An 18,244-nucleotide genomic window follows, 5' to 3' on the forward strand; every position below is an offset into this window, starting at 1 on the left:
TTAAATTAACTTTACATTGTCTAGTGTGTTCATGAAGAAAGTATGAAGTACGTAGAAAAGGATAAAAACGGAATCCCTAAATAACGCCTGTCACGGCAAAATCGAAACTGTTGCAGGCTCGATCTGGTTGTGCCTGTTCATGGAGGGTAATGAAAAGTGCATGTTACCGCCCATGTCTCCTAGCACCGACTACCTAAAACCACATATCAAACATGCTGCATCAATAAAGATTCTATTATCTATATTTTTTTATACTTTACTTTCAATACTATACTACTGTCAAAGGCTATTTAAACATTGTCTATTGTGTTAAAGAAACAACAACAACAACAAAGTTGCATTTTAATATCATAACTTATTATAATCAGATATCCTGAACGAACGGAAAAAGTTATTTTGAATAAATTATTTCAATGTAATTCTCAATTACGTAAATACATGAAATAAGGAATTAACTAATAGTATGTAGATCAACTATTATCAGCATTGCATAATGTAAGCTTATACAAATTGATCAATGCTAAAATTACTAGAATGGTAGTAGAACTAGGTATTATTGCAATATCGTGAAAAAGTTGCTGTGTGAGTGAAACTTTTCTAGGGTCAAAATTTATACCAGATGAAAATATTAGGGGTCTTCATTTTAGCGAGGTAAATGTTGAAGCTGTGGGTTTGAAATCCAACAAGGATTTTGGACTCATGTCATGCGTAAATGCTATCCTGGTAGCTTACACGAGCTCGGTGGATAAACTTAGCTACAAAGTACTCGCTCATGCCAGAAATAATGCGCAAAATGCCCCCTCCTCCCCCTGAGGTATTCCCCCGTTGGTAAAGATGGAAAGTCTTTAGAAGTACTTTTCGCTGTGCCAATTTCGTTTTAAAGCTCAACACATTTGATTAAATCAAGCGCTAAATTTGGACTAATACGATTATACAAGATTAATATTTCTCGATAAAAACTTAACATTTTACATTCAAACAAAACGCATGATAAAGCAATTATATAATCCCACTACAAAAAGTAATGTATTTGAACAAACTTCTTATTTGTCTAAACGCATGAGGCAATCTTTTTAAAACAAAAACAGAATGATGATAAAGTGTTTAAATAACTTTCATAAAAACACACGAACGCACACATTCACAATCGAAACCTTTCTTGCAAAAGAAAATACCTTTACGAACAAATTACGCAATGTATAACTTTGATGAGTTAATTTATATTGAATCTTTGTATTCTGATAAAAAAAATACTATTATTAGTCAGTCTAAAATAGATAGTTCTTAACCTAAATTTAAAGGATAGTTACCGTCAGATTGAATAAAATGTAAAGGATATTACTTAAAGAAAATATTAAGTCAGAATAGTTATTTTACTTTTTAGTAAAATTGCTCAAATATCTAGATTCTGTTTAACAATACTTCCTCCCACAAATTATTTCACACAGCACAGCACACTGCATGCAGATCTCATTACATTTTCTAGTAACCAATTATTTTACTTAAGAATTGACTGAGTTTATTTTACTTTAGATTTTGTCCAAATTAACAAGAATTATATCAAAACTTATCAGATACACTAAGTTTATGATTTTCAATAACTGTCTAATTTATTAAAATGTGATAATTGATGTGTTCAATTGATATTTTTGCATATAAATAAAGTATTTATGAAAATAATTGCCTGTCGTAGACGTTGGCGTTAGAAATTGAGGTCACTTACTTTGTTTAGAGACAGATAAATCTTTAAGTGTTCAATTTTATTGTCATTGTTATGCAAGCTATGCTAACATTTTAATATGACTTGGAAAACTAAGAACTAAAATATGTAAGTGGCCCTGTTTTTCTTCGGCCGAATATCTTTTCCATGAAGATACTTCCTTGATTTTTCGTTACATCTTTATCTGTAACAATAGCAAATGAGAACCTCTTATAAACAACAAAAACAAGGAAGTTGGAAATCAAGATGACCTGGACTAAATTGATTCATATATGTATGTGACATTTGTCTAATTATATCAGATGAATAATTATAAATATGATTATGTTACTTATAAACTACATGGGCATGGCTGTTTACATTTTTTTATATACATGTACATATGCAAATTTCTTTATATAAATTAAAATCAATAAAACGTTATTTAAAAAAGTCGAACAAAAACAAAATTGAAAAATAAAAAGAATACAAAGAAAATCCCATAAAGTTAGTCTATAACACTAATTAAAAACTTACCAGATCTCTGGACTGCCATTTCAGCCGCTTATACCAAAATTAAAGACAAAGTTAATCATCATTCACGATACAAAACAAGGTCTAAACAATATAAATCAAATAAATTATTTAACTTAAAAAAAGTTTGTCTGATGGGGGTAATTTCTTTCGTTATTTAAGTTGCCCCATCTTCTAGTGTAACGGAATAAAGTTTATTGTCCTCATTATTATCCGTAACAGTTACAATGTAGATGGTCCCAAATTAAGTTTTACATGCTTCAATTTTCGTCTTAATTACTGTCTACTATCGCTGCTGCGCCGGTCTTACTGAAATCTATCGACACATATTCTGTCTGCTCATGCATAGTAACAAGTGGTCTCTTAGCTGCCAGGTCAGGATATTCGGCGAGATCTAGGTCAGCATACACCAGATTGTCTCCCCTCTCGTTCTGTAAAGAATATGCATTCGCTCTTGATACTGCTTCACATAAAAAATGAGACACGTTTGGGTAAAAGATAATAATAGTGTCAGTTTGACATTGCAGACTAACTTGTGTTAGTCATTAGAGACATCGCTAACGCCCTTTTCCTATAAGTATAACATAACGTGTAGATAAATGATTGGCTTGGTAAGAAAACAAAAACTCTGCTTTATTTAAATTTGGCTAAAAATAGAAGCCCTTGATCATGAAGGTTGAGAAAAAATAATTTGGTCTTTATAGAATAAGTAGCAACAAGGAGCAGAGATTAATCGTCGACCACAGAGTCAATATATCTTTTGTAGGGTCCACTAGGCAGTTTTGCATTCCAAGTACCCTAGTTTTTCGTATTACGTTTCTGTGAAAATTGTAGAAGCTGTTTGTCTATGCTCCTAGACAGGCCTTACTTGTATAATTGATGTATACAATGTAAATAATAAACACTTGCAATGCAATACCAAATTATCTTAGCCTAGTGCCATAAAGTTTTAAAAAATCTAAATAAATGTGCATGTTAGTAATTTCAGAATGGTAACTAAAGAAATAATTTATAGATAACGATATACGACTAGTAGCTGCCTATCAAAAAACATCAACATTTTGAGCACTGTGTGCTAAGACGAACCAAATCATGTATCTGTCTGTGATTTGAGCACAAGAGAGAACACTGTCATTGTTATCGTGTGTGAGCTCATAAAACCGTTCATCACATTTTGACATATTCATTTACTTCTTCGCAATGACCAGTTTTAAAAAACTTGAAACTTAAATAATATCACACCTATATGAGAAAATAATATAACATTATGTAAATATCACAACAGCTATAATTGTTTTAAATTAATCAGTTACAAATTATATATTACCGATTTTTCAATAATTACATTTTTGTTTCCTGGATCTTTAATTGCCTCATTGTTAGCATTAGATTCTCCTCTGTCTTTCTTTGGAATGACGCATGCGTAATCTGGTTGTTCTACTGCCTCAGCTTTTCCAGACGCCGCTGTCGGGTTATTGTATACGGGTTCTTTCGGATTAAAGACAAAACAGAGTTTCATACAATGCAAAAGTTGTGTTTCAAACAAATTGTGTAATAAGAGCATGGTCTAACAAAGACACGTGAAAAGAGGTAGCGGTGAATTTAATTGCAGTACATATACATCAAATTAAACATTTACATTAACATGGAGTGTAAAATAATGAATCCGAATGAAACATAGTTGTTAGTGATGAAGAAAAAGGAATAACATGTCTTAATTGCATTAAATGAGTATGAAGAAAAATATGTAAACGTTTTGCACCAAGAACTCGTGGTATTATGACTTCTTTTCACAGTGCTATCATAATGCACGTTTTGTCAATGTCAACTTTCTGTTGGTAACGAATGCACACTCTCGACACAATGTAATGAGAAATAGACGAAAGTATCTTGTAATTTGTCAAATTGTGCTATATACCTTAAGTTAATAGTCATTACTGCATCACCAAGACCTAATCCAAACCTGCTGTTTAGGTATAAAATATATTATGCCTCTGTGGTAACTGACCTACTGATATTACCTCCAAATACAATATTTTAGGCCAATGCCATCACTGTCTGAATTCGGTTGAATACGTTGGAGGGCCGTTATAGGTATTACACAGCGGATTGAAGAGGCTTTATTTACAACATGTATGAGGATAAAGTTAAATTGCAGGAATAATATTGTATGTATATATGTCACACGAGCAGATGCATGCATTGTTTTAGTACTCTTACCATTTCCAGTCGGATGTAAACTTCTGAAAGAAAAAGTAAAAAAAAACAGTATTAGAAAACATATTGTTTCGTGATGTATTGTTACGTTTTTGAGTACGAGAGTTTTCCAACCAGCACTTTATATGCCATATCTTGTTTGAAGTATCTTGAATGATATTTAAAATAATACTTTTGAATACAAACAGTTTCTTTTCGATTAATTTCATTTCATATTTGACAATGCAAGATATTGTTTGTTCGTTTGTTCGTAACAATATAAAAAGAAATTGCAGTTTATGGGCTTCTTTTGTTTGTATGAATGATAAATCAACGTTATATAGATCTTAAGTAATGATGCATACGGTTGTCTTTCTTCAATTTTAATTTCACGGATATTCCTCTTGTTTGATGGTTCATTATTTCGTTTCTTACGTATAATAAGAACCACAATAACTGCTATAAGTATCGCAAAAAATAAACAGCCTACAACAGGCCCCACCACTGAGGCGATGTTTGACCCGGCCGATGGTTTGATTGCTTCTGTTACTGGTCTTTCAGATGGATCTAGATGATTGAAAAACAGTAAATCAATTGAATGAATCAAAATGATAGCATCATAACTGCTGAATAGGATTTATCAATAAGTTGAACAGAACACAAATTCCCTTTCCGACGATTTAGAAAAAAAAACGACTTTTCAATGCAATCTTTAAAATGTGTTTACAAATTTTCGACCGGCCTTGTCATATTCAGAGTGAAGTTGTGAAACAAAAGTTGTCAAGTTTGCTCAAAAATCTGTTTTTAAAATATTATTGTATGCAGATACAAAATTGTGTTTTAAACAAGAAAAATTGATCCAATTTAAAAATGAATATATATTCTGAAAAGTTAACAAAGTACAAACACGTTTAAAAGGATGTGTAACGTCCTAGTGATTCCAAATTATATACTGCACTTCCCTAGGGGATAAAACCAATTTTGTTTTTTAAAAGAAAAAAATGTTAATACTAAGTGACTTTAAGCTTTAAGAACTTGTAATCACTTAAAAGAAAACGAGTTTTACGTTTTAAAGACACTTTCTATTTACTAACCATACATACTGTATGTATCTGAAGCTACCCATTGCATTTCATTAAGGAAGTTACACATAAATACTACATCAATGTTTGTCAGCATACAAATAATACCTTTCACAATAAGCTTTATACTTCTTGATACAATTCCACCAATTCCGTTATTTGCCTTGCAACTATATGTCTGGGAATGGTCGGACGAAACGTTTGTTAAATGGAGTTCAATACTTTTTGCTTCGAATATCTCTATAATTTAAAAGAGAAATGCTAACTGCAATTTTATTAAGATTTTTGAATCACATAGAGTGTTTTAAATATGTATTTCATACGTACAAATAGAGAGGGTGGTCCTTGATCGTATCGTTAATGTATTTCACTTCGAACCAATAACACATAATTTTAAAAGGGCGAAAGCTATAAATCTATCTTACAGGAGATCAGTGCATCCACCTTGGTACCTGCTCCTAAAAGAGAGGCACTTGACGTGTTCCAAGCAAAATTTTAAAAATCGCCTTTGAATTGTGCGTACCAGCGTGACTTTAATGCAGCAAATCAAATATATATACAGAGTACGAGCATAGGCACACGGTCGACATTTCAAACATTTTAGCGGATGTATATAATAGTAAGAATAATAATAAAATAAATGAAATAGCTGTCAATTAGAAGATATTGCATAGAAAACATACCTTACTTGAAATTAAATCTTAATGTTAAATAGTGATTAGATTTGCTTTTTTTGTTTTAATACTTTCAAACACATTTAATTGTCTGCTATATACCATCAATTACGCCCGTCTGATTGTGCCACGAAATTGTTGATAGGGGATTGCTGTTTACGTCGCATGTCAAATCAACATCATCACCAATGTAAACCGTTTTATGTTCATTTTCTGATATCGTAACTATTGGATAATCTGAAATAAATAAATAAAGAACCAGGAAGGAGTTTCATATGGTACATGTATACAGTTTCTCTGAATTGACAAAGAATGTTTCAAAAGAGCATTACAAGAAAGTCTTTCGAATTTCCATTCAGAAGAGGAACTATAAAATAAGTAATTTTTATTCAAGATTTTGCGGATTTTCTATTAAACTTCAAAGTTAATTTAAGATAACGAATTTCAAAATACAAAAGACAAAATAAACAATTTAACAAATAACACACATGTAATGTTTAATGTATATATGTAACTCAGTTCAAGGTCGGGAAAACCGTCATTTTGCACTGCACATTTTATCTCCCTCATATTATCATCTTTCGTAAAAGTGAAGTTCCAGATCTGGAAATTATAAAAAAATTGAACTATATTCACGTATATCCTTCCACTTTACTTCAAAATAAAACACAAGCAGATATAACGCATTAATATTATTCAAAATCGTAAATTTCAACGTTTATTTCAGTTTAGCAAGTCTGTAAAAATACAAATCAACAAACTGTAGTACACATTTAACTTTGGGAAAAGCCAAAGAAAACATCCACGTGAAAAATTCATGTAAACTATGAAAATGTTTGGGAAATATATAGAGGATATTTGTTTGTTTGTGTGTAAGATGAAATTTATTTCATCGAGTGAGCTTTAAAAACAGTATTCTCACGAGTGGTGTATTGTTTTTAAAGTGCACGAGATGAAAACAAAACACATCTTACACAACAAAGAAACAACAAATTTCTTTTTATTTTATGTTTAAAAACAAGTTTATATGAAATTTCCTTAATATTTACTTCAATATTAAAATCTGTTTTCCCAACTGGTAGCCTCATTTAATCGAATTTTTCATAAAATACAAGAAGTTTTAGGCTGAAAATAAGTTCGACAATCAACGTTAAATGGCGATGATATCATTCATTTTATTTAAATAATATGAATGATCGCTTGTTTTAAAAATAAAACCAGACAATTCTAGTGGGAGAAATAGTAAAACCATCCATCCTTATATCTGTTACTTACGCGAATTTATATTAGACCTGGCTTTTTGAAATGTAAGCGGCCGCCATTTTTAAAAGTTGTGTATTTCATGTGAGGAAAGTAATTGTGTTTGATTCAGGGGGATATCATTTGAATTTGTTAGTCATACACCTTTTAAGAAGACAGAAAACTTATTTGAGGCCTGTTACAGATAATAGATCAGTGTTGACAGATGTGTAAACATTCAAAAAGCGGCTAGGAAATAGAAAAACATGGAATTTTTGAAAAGCTCTTAAAGGACGCTGGGTTTTTATAACCCTTTTTCCCTTTGGGGTGAAAAGCTGTCATTGTTTGTCAAAATTATTAAGCACTTTTTGCTCGTAGGGTAAAAAAATGTTTAAACAAAAACAAGCAGTTTTGCAGTGGAAAAAATTGTAATTTTTTAAACACACTAGAAAAATAAACAAAAAATTTTAAAAACAATATCTGGTGATTATTTTTTGAATTTAATCAAAGAAACTTTTTTTCTTTTTATTTTCTTTTGGAAAATTTTGTTAAATTTATCAATTTTTAGCTTTGCTTTTTTCTAAAAAAACCCTGAAAAATGTCAGCATTTTCTGCCCCCGAATAAAGCCCGAGGTACCACATGGGGAAAACTTTAAAAAAAATAGTCCCCAATTTATTGGAAAAAATGAAAAAAATTATTTTGGGTAATTTTTAAAATGTGAAAATTATCAAATATAATTTTCAAGGATAAATCAGTAATCCACTGAAAAGCATAAAATAAATTGCTCTTATGTTTTATGTAAATAATGTGTTTCTTTTATTTCTAGATTGGAGAAATTGCTTTCTGATATTATTTTTTGGAAAATAAACTTGTAATTTCTAATAAATGCTATGACACAACAATTTCTTACTTAAATATATTATTGCTTTAATGAATATCCTAAAAATTCTTATTTTTAGACAATCATTTACAGACGTTTATAGAAACCATTCAAAATTGTAAAAGAACCAAACAATGATGTGTTGATTGAACCAAATCAGTTTCTATTTACTTATGATTTCTATAAGTGGTAGAGAGATAGAGAGAGGTGTAATTTTTATACCGATAGAGATATACTATGCTCATCTTTGAGTAAAATATTCATACTGCTGAAATTTCTTGAAATTTATAAAAGTCATACTGAAATATCTTATTTAAATACAAGAACCTACAAACTGTGTATGGGAATCTTCGTTTCTTATAACGGGTCAAGTTAAGCTGGTTCTGTTTTTATGAAATCTGCAAGTTTTTTAATAAAACTATAATAGTATTATATTCATGGTGTGTACGCTTATAGTGTATATAGTTTAATACATAACGTATCCACTTTGTGTAAAGTCAAAACATGTTTGTTTTACATATACTGTGTAGCAATTATCAATATTTTCAAATATCAAATTTAAGTTTCTCACTTACCGCTGTTAATATCCACCCGTGTGTTTCATTCTCCGGATCATTCCTTTCCTCGAACAGCTGTTGCTGGTCATGTTTAAGTCCACTGAAGTCAATAGAACTTTTAGGATTAGATTCTGCGACTTTCAACTTTAATGTCATCATGGTGTCGCCATTTTCTTCATTTTGTTTGAAAATTTCTTCAACAGTAACATTCTTTGGTGGAACTTTTTTCATAAGGAAATAAAAGTGATCGGTAAAGATATCAGAAATAGAGTCATGCTGTTACATGATTAAAACTTATCAATCTATAAAGCGGGACTTATTACCATAAGTCTCCTTAATAAATATAAATAGTATATTTCTTTAAATATTAACAACAGTCACCTATATGTACAGCTTTTATGTCTCAGCATTAATATTTTTGTCACCCTTAAAACCCGTTTTAGCACTTTCATATCAGAAAATGTACTTACAAGCTTCATAATCTTGTCTTTATAATGTATTTTGTGATATATTTACATTTTTTATATTCTTTGTTCAAATCTGATGCAGAATTTTAGTCGTATATATTTTCCTCAAAAGAATCGAATTCTCTGCAAATCATTTTCAGATAATTTTCAAAAAAGTTAAGAAAAAATTGATACACACTTTCGTACACATTTTTTTTTTTAAAAACGATGGCTGAACTCACTCACAAGCTGTTAAAAATAGAATGTTAAAAATAAATAAAAAATAAAAATACACGTACTGATCATATAGGCTTTTTTTATAATAAACAATCAACCAATCAATCAATCAATTAATAAATCAATCAAAAAAAATTCAAAGTTTCATTATTGAAACTTACATAAAACATTTAACGTGTTTTCCGTTCCGCATTTAGTCTCACCAATATGGCTGCAACACACGACCTTATTCTGATTATGAAACCGTGTAAAAACTTTTGTTGTCGACGTGGTAATAGTATACAGACCACCCGGCACTGATTCCTTTTTCATTGTTGCATTAGCCTGTTTTTCACTACCTATATATAAGTCAGAGAGCAACGGTGGTCTGCAGTTCCTTGCAATACAATGAACTTCACTTTGTTTTCCTTCTATTACCTCGTTGACAATTACGTCGATCTTGTTTGGTGGAACTTAAATGTAAACAATTGAACTATGTCATATTTTATTCTATACAAGTCAATGGCATCGGTCTTTATTGGTTTGAGCTTTATAAATCTTTTTTGCCTTTTCAAATACTTAATACAATATTGATCACTCTTTCGTGTCATTCTTTGAGTAGTAAACATATTTTTTTATGTCAATTAATGAAAGAAAAATGAAGTCCGTTCGAAACGGAATTAGACATGCTGTGATATATCATGCTTATTGCCAAGTACCAAATACTAATACAGATTTGTTTTTTTCCCTTTCAAATCAATAATACACATACCTGTAACATACAAATTGACTGATGTTTTTAATTGTTCTTGAAGGGCTGGATTCTTCACCGTACACATAAAGGTGGCGCCAATGTCAGTTTTACTTGGTATAAAACTATATCTGATATAATAATGGGTAATTAGATTTATATCATTTTGTGTTTTAGTGGCATTTGAAAGCATCTTGTCGTTCTTCCATAGATTAAGGTATATGGGCTTTGATCCACCTTGAACAAAACATTCTACCGTTACTGATTTTTTCAGATCAGCCAATATGCATTTTCCAGGATTACAATATTCTGTGGTTTCAACGCTGGAAAATTCCGGGTCCGATGGTGGTCTGTATTCTGAAATTCCAAAGGAATATTACAAAAATTAACTTCAAATGATGATACATGAGTGACATAACCTGGATATATTTGATTATCAACTTGCTAACTGATACCAACTCAGCAATATTCAGATATTCGTTATTATACGTGTTATATGCACATTCTACCAATTTTTCGAAGGCTTTCCTTAATTCAAAATGATAAGAAAAAGTGAGAAAACAGCAATAATTAAACTATTTTTGTTCCATAGAAGGGAATTTAAACAAGATGGCCATGATGGTAGTAGTCGCTCACCTGTACATAGGCCCCCTGAGCAGGGCTAGTTTAAAGCCCGGGGCTTTTATTTGACAAACTTTGAAGACAACCATTAGAAGATGTTTCATGCTAGACATCTAAGGTCTAGCTCGTTGGGATTGTTAAAAGAAAATTATTTAAAGTTGTTTCTTTACACATATAGTTAAAAACAATGACACACCTGGGGCAGGGCCAGTTTTGACCCAAGGGCTTTTATTTGAACCATCTTTGTAGACACTTACTAGAAAATGTTTCATGCTTAATATCTAAACTCTAGCTATTGGAGTTTTTTAAAAGAAGATTTTTAAGGTTTTGCTATACTCGTATAAGGAAATCAATTTACCCGGGGCGGGCCAATTTTGACTCCAGGGCTTTTATTTGAACAAACTTTGAAGACACTCACAAGAAAATGTTTCATGCTTAATATCTAAACTCTAGCTATTTGGTTTTTTTCCAAAGAAAATAAGGAAATTTTGAAAATCAATGAACCCCAGGGCCGGGCAAACTTTGACCCCAGGGCTTTTATTTAAACAAACTTGGTAGACACCCATTAGAAGATGTTTCATGCTAAATATCTTAGCTTTAGCTCTTTGGGTTCTTTAAAAGAAGATTCTTCAAGTTTTTACTAAATGTATAAATAGAAAATCAATGACCCCCTGGGGTGGAGCTAAGTCTGACCCAAGGGCTTTTATTTGAAAAATCTTGGTAGACATCCATTAGAAGATGCTTCGTGCTAAATATCTTAGCTCTAGCTCTTTTGGTTCTTTAAAAGAAGATTTTTTAAAGTTTTTACTATATGTATATAGGGAAATCAATGACCCCCTGGGGCGGGGCCAATTTTGACCCCAGGGCTATTATTTGAACAAACTTGGTAGACACTCACCAGAAGATGTTTCATGCCAAAAATCTAAGTTCTAGCTCTTTGGGTTTTTTTTAGAAGAAGATATTTTAAGTTTTTTCTTTTGGTTGCCATGGCAACCAGAGTTCTGCATGGAATGAAATTCTTTAATCAATTGTTAAAAGTTGACCACCAATGGAACATTCCTGTGAAGATTGGATGAAATTGGCTTAGTGGTTTATGAGGAGATGTCATTTAAAGTAAAAGTTTACGGACGACGGACGCCGGACGGACGCCGGACGAAAAGCGATCACAAAAGCTCATCCTGTCACTTTGTGACAAGTGAGCTAAAAAAGGTTAAAATGCATGGAAACAGAAGGCTTCAAGAACCTGCCCCCACCCAAAAAGAAATAAAATCAGCAACAACAAAATTTAAAAAGAAATCTGATGGAATACAATATCTCTTTCTGCACATTTAATTCATTGCATATAGCATAAAATGTACAAGCAATCAAAGGACTGTTAGTGACTGGGCCTGTAGTATTATTAGAGATGTTTTGAGAACTGCACGGTGGTCATTACATATTCCATTTTCATAACGAGTATAATATATATTCATATTACCTATATTCAAATATACCGAATTCGACTGTGTGTCACCGCAATTAACTCTGTATTCGCCTCTATCGCTATATTCTGTTTTTAAAATATCGAGGGTATGGACATTTTTCTCTTCATTCACTGAAATTGCATCATTCAGTTTTCTAAAAGTCGACTCGTCTTTCTTTTCAAAAGTTACGTCTTTGCCGGGATCTACAGAGAATTGAAGTGCTACTGAATCTCCTTCTGTGATTGTACGTTTTGTAGTTGTAAGTATGCCACATTGTTCTTTGCAACCTAATTAAATCATAAAATTGTATTTATCTTTTTTATTAAATATCTCAATACGCTAAAATATGCTGTTGTTCTGTTGTTAAACAGTATATATTTACAACAATTAAAAGTTTAAAAAACCTTGCCGCTTTTATATTTCAGTCATGGAATCAAATAATACGACATACTTTTAGTGCAAATATGTTCCTTTTTAAAAATAGTTATTTGCATTACAATTTCTCGTAAGCAATATTTATTTTGAACTTGGGTCTGCTTTAGGTAACTACCTAGAACTGATATCATAAGGGAACAATTTGGTAGTGTCTTATTTAGGGCTTGAATTAAGCAATCCTGGATTGATACTTAAACCGTTAAGGCCATGCTTCAACTTGATAAAAATATTATAGAGAATATATCATATACTATAGCTTATACGAAATTATCGCATGTTATATCTTAAGCAAATATTTCAAACCAACAAAATACTACAAATTAAAACCATGCTGATTTGTCAAGAAGAAAGACCGTTATGATTATACAATAAGACAGTTTAGACCAAGGATTCATCTTACCATTATTCTACAGGAATCTTCGTGTGCATTGTATGTAGTTCAAGATGGCGGACGTGTTTTTGCAAAGTGTCTGAATTTGAATGAAAATAGTTAGTTTTCCCTAAAATGGCAAGTAATGACCTAAATTTTCACGGAAATCTATCTTCACAGCCGAACGTTATAGTTTTAAACAGGTTTGCGGCTCTTTGTGAGGGTTTTGAGTCATCTCAGAGTAGGAAAAGAGCTCGCCAATCGACGGGTGGGGCATCATGCGAGTATATGTCTCAAACTCCACCACAGCCTCTAGACATTGATAAATTTAAACATCTACCAGTTGATGATAAACTTAACATTATTATTCAAACCATGTCTAATATGTGACTATTGAAGTTGCCAATTGATCAAAGGGAGTCCACTGTCTTTATGAATTGTGCATATAATGTGGTCACAAATGAGAGACTACGGTTGCTTGAATATAAACAAATTTACCTAGATGCCCGTAATAGACCCTCAAATCTTATTATCTCAGGGGTTGTTGAAAGTGCAAGCAAAAACTGTGTTGACATTGTGACGGACCTTATTGAAACAAATTAAAATCTACAAGCATCGTCATTTGTGATATTGAGGACACACAGATTAGGTCGGGTATTTAGACATCGCGCTCCGCATTTAGGTCCCGATCCAAAACCCGGACTAAGACAAATCATGGTGTCTTTTTGTCAGCCTATTGAAGTCGAGTATATAATGGACAATGCTTAAAAGCTCAAAGGCTCTAATGTCGGATTCAGCAGGGACTATCCAAGGATGATAAGTGACGTACGCAAAGTTCTGTGACCACATTTCAAGGACACCAGAAATAGGTATGGAAACAAACAGTTATAAACTTATACCGATCACATTCCTGAGGCTAATAGTTTCGAATCGACTGCTGACTCCAAATTGCAACACATTGACACCAACAGTGTTCATAGTTTCCATGACACAACCGCACCTACTAACCAATATACTAGTAACTCTCAGGTCTATGTAAAAAAAAGCCCAAACAGTCGAGTGCCAAGATCAAGAGCCCGCTGCCGTCCAGTATTGTGAACTTGTATTTTTTACCTTAGCGCCCATAACCAAGCCAAAACCCAAAATCCACCAAATAAGAGCAAAAATCAAATTATAATCCAGTAATATTGAGTGGCAACAAGCTACAATCGAATCAAACCAAACTCTATTCGGAAGCTGTGTTAAATCCTAACAAAATTGGCATGAAGCTGGTAACACCCATGTCAGCCCACCAGCTAGTACCTTCCATGATGACAGCTAGGACAGACCGGGGACAGTACTGCTACTTGTGTCATTTGTAAATAAAAATAAAAATGACTTTTACTGGCGATAAACCATCCAACCAAAATTCTAAAATAATTGTATGTGAACAGTACATAAGTCCGGATATATTCCTATGTATTAATCAATGTATGGAACTGCCAAGCTGTTAAAATTTTACTAGATGTAAGCATTAAACTAGTCCAAAAGAAAAGCATTTTAATTCTCACATTGGAAATATTCAAGAAAATACCATGTTCAGTAAAAACATCATTACATAAAACATAGTAACTAAACTATGTTTTATGTAATGATGTTTTTACTGATATTTATGCAAAATTAGATGATAGTATAAAATGTATTTCTTCGAATAATCAATCTTGTGGCTCAAAGTTCATGCTAATATGATAGCGATTTTATTATTCGGGCAATGTATATACCTCCAATGCAGTCGCTTGCTTTCAACAATGACGAATTTCTCAAGCTTGAAAATGAACTACAAATCTCAACTACATGTATAAAAAAACAAATATTGTCTAATTGTAGGGGATGTAAATGGCCATACCTCTTGCGCTGATGATTTTGTCATTATAAATTATTTTCTATCAAAACAGTTCGAATTTGATGAACAATTCATGAGTGTATTTAACTCTTTCAAAATAATCGACAAAATGTAAAGACCCGCTTAAAAGAACTTATATAGACATGAAAAAACAATGCTGTCCGGCATAAGTTCCTTGATATATGTACATGCAATAATTTATACATATTAAATGATAGAGTAGGGAAAGAAGGGAAAGACCGAAAAAAGGGAAACTTCACCTTTAGAAATACTTCCGTTATAAATTACATGGCAGGCTCAGTTCACTCGTTTCCCGTTCTATCAGATTTTGAAGTTAAAAAAGTTGATACATTATTTTCTGATGGACATTGATTGTTAACAGTCGAAATACAAGTCTTTATAGCTCAAGTACAGAACCGGATCATAATAAAACAACGTCAAGTCAGTTTGTAAAGCCACCGAAATTGAGGAATAACCTCTCTTTTGAGTTTGTTATACATTTAGACGAAAAAGACCTCAAATCGATTGAACTATCTTTACATGAACTAAGCGGTGAAATATCTAAAACTCAAATCAACATAACTTCAGACAAAACTGCAGACCTTTTCAATCATTCGGCATTTAAAACTTTTCCGTCAAAACCTCCATTAAACGATTATCATTTTTTAAATACAACATCTAACAAACAAAAATCAAACAAATGGTTCGGGCCTCAATGTAATAAATCGAGACGTAAATATAACCGCGCACGAAAATGTACAGCTTGCATATGAATGACCTATATAAATCTGCACTAAATCGTGCTGCTAAATTTCATAAACAATAAAGAATACGTATTTACGCCAGCATAAAACTCAAAACGAACGTAAATTAAGAGAAATTCAGTCTTTCTAAACTTCCGTACAATATAGTGAAACTTGTAACCAAAATATTACACAAAGATTGAATGACGAACCGACTCGCCAAGGTAAAAAAACAGAGGTAAAAACATTTTCTAAATGAAAATGAAAACCCTGTGCCCATTTGTCAATGTCGGATCGTAAGAATGTCAGGCCTCATTCCTTGCAGGTATATGTTAAAGCATTATAAATGTAGCATTACATATATACAAAATATATTGTGGTTACTCTTGCTATAATATTTTCACAAGGAAAACGTATTTTATGAAGTAAAAATATAACTTTTCATTTTCTTTTATAACAAGTGCCTGATTAAAAGCCTGCTAAAATGTATGTATTATAAGAAAAAGCTTACTGAAGGTATACGTGTTGAAAATCCTGGAAAAAACACTTAATATTACCCCACGAAAAAAAATAAAAGTAGAAATGTATCCATAGGACACGGGTGCCCCCATACTCTACTGTTCTGTCAATCTTATGATCTTATGACTCTAGGTCAAATATTTTTTGGACTACATGCGCCACAAGTTGAAAACTATAAATCTTTTACTAAGTAAAGGGCAAGTACTTTACAAATACTGATTAAATTCACAAGCAAACCCCAAGGTGCGTAAGTACACACGCTAACCAACATTCTTGTAAACTTTCAGGCCTACAAGTCAAATACTTTTTGCCCTATGCATGAACAAGTTGAAAATTGCAAATTTAAGCTACCGTTAGTCAAGGGCAATAACTCTAACCAAACTGAAAAAAAATCCACATACAAAGTCCAAGGTGCATAGCTTCACAGTGGTATTGATCATTATTCCTGTAAAGTTTGTTGACTCTAACTCAAGCATTCAATGAACAAATAACACAACAGAATGAAAAGGTTCAAAAGTCAAGGGCAATAAATCTACAAAAACTGGACAAATCCACAAGCGAAACCCAAGGTGCACAACTACATATGCTGAGCAACATGCCCGTAAGGTTTATGACTCTATGTCAAATCCTTTTTAGTTACATGTGCAGCAAATTGAAAATTGCAAAATTTTACTAAGTCAAGGGCAATAACTCTAAAAACACTATGTAAATCAACATGAAAATACGTAGATGCACAACTAAACATGCTGATCAACATTCATGTAAAGTTTCATGACTCTAGGTCAAATCCTTTTTGGGTAACACGCGTCAAAAGTTGAAAATTGCAAATTTTGACTAAGTCAGGGGCAATAACTCTCAAAACACTGAATAAATCCACACGAAAATACCCAAGTGCACAACTGCACATGCTGATCAACATTCCTGTTAAGTGTCATGACTCTAGGTCAAATACTTTTTGAGTTATGTGCGACACAAAGAGAACGGACGGAAGGACGGATGGACGGACGGACAGAGTATTGTAAGATATCTTCTGCGTAGAAGTGAATAATAATCTTTACACGCCCTATTTATAACCAAGATATAGATAGCTTACTCGAAAAAACAACAACAATAAACACGAAAATCTCGTGCAAAACTGACAATTACCTCCTATACAGTAATCTATATGTTTCGAGAAGACAAATATTTCACGCTATACTACGAAACGCGTATAATTAATATTCTAAAAAAACGAAAGATATTTGGAAAATTTGTAACAATTTGAATAAAAAATGTCCAAATAATACTACGCCAGATATCAGTGAATTTTATAAGCACTATAAAAAGGTAAACTCCACCCTGATTATGATAATTGTGTACACATAAATCAAGCGTAACAGAATATAACTATGGAGGACAGTATTTTGAACGCGCCCATTACAAAAATGGAAATATTAAAAAAGAGAAGCAAGTGCAATAATTCAAAAGCAGCTTCACCGCAAGATTTCATTTAAAATGAAAATATAAAAAGTACTAAGTCTATCATGACACAATTTACTGACAATTTTTTAATAAAATTTTTAATAGTGGGATTTTTACCGAAAAATGGCTTGTCGGCACTATAACCCCAATCTACAAGAAAAAAGGGTCACAATTGGACCCAGGAAATTATCGTCCAATCACAATATCAAGTTGCCTTGGGAAAATATTTACTGCCATATTAAACGAACACATAAACTCTTTCCTAAGTAAATTAGATATCCTTAAACAAAATCAGGCCTGTTTCAGATCAGGGCTTTCAATCACAGACCACATTTTTACTCTTAAATTTCGCATTGACACCTTAAAATCACAAAAGAAAAAACTGTTTTGCTCGTACATAGATTTTTAGGCCGCTTTTGGCAAAGTTTGGCGTGTAGGATTATGGAACAAATTGCTTAAAAACGTAATAAACGGG

The 18,244-nt window shown here is 32.1% G+C and overlaps 1 protein-coding gene across 1 annotated transcript in view; it reads right to left on the reverse strand.

The window, feature by feature from the left end:
- Positions 1 to 482: 482 nt before the first annotated feature.
- Positions 483 to 18,244, reverse strand: part of LOC132726578 (uncharacterized) — a 30,766-nt gene continuing 13,004 nt past the window's right edge. The window contains exons 3-13 of the mRNA XM_060711915.1: positions 12,374 to 12,646; positions 10,297 to 10,632; positions 9,707 to 9,997; positions 8,881 to 9,083; positions 6,674 to 6,788; positions 6,288 to 6,422; positions 5,620 to 5,751; positions 4,795 to 4,996; positions 4,454 to 4,476; positions 3,561 to 3,721; positions 483 to 2,664 (exon numbers count right to left, since the gene is read on the reverse strand). Of these exons, the coding sequence (XP_060567898.1) occupies positions 2,506 to 2,664; positions 3,561 to 3,721; positions 4,454 to 4,476; positions 4,795 to 4,996; positions 5,620 to 5,751; positions 6,288 to 6,422; positions 6,674 to 6,788; positions 8,881 to 9,083; positions 9,707 to 9,997; positions 10,297 to 10,632; positions 12,374 to 12,646 (2,030 nt within the window). The 3' untranslated portion in view covers positions 483 to 2,505. The remainder of the gene's footprint in view (positions 2,665 to 3,560; positions 3,722 to 4,453; positions 4,477 to 4,794; positions 4,997 to 5,619; positions 5,752 to 6,287; positions 6,423 to 6,673; positions 6,789 to 8,880; positions 9,084 to 9,706; positions 9,998 to 10,296; positions 10,633 to 12,373; positions 12,647 to 18,244) is intronic.

The sequence above is a fragment of the Ruditapes philippinarum genome, unplaced genomic scaffold (assembly GCF_026571515.1).
Source record: "Ruditapes philippinarum isolate M1 unplaced genomic scaffold, ASM2657151v2 ctg2997_1_1_1_1, whole genome shotgun sequence".
NCBI classification, from domain to species: Eukaryota; Metazoa; Mollusca; class Bivalvia; order Venerida; family Veneridae; genus Ruditapes; species Ruditapes philippinarum.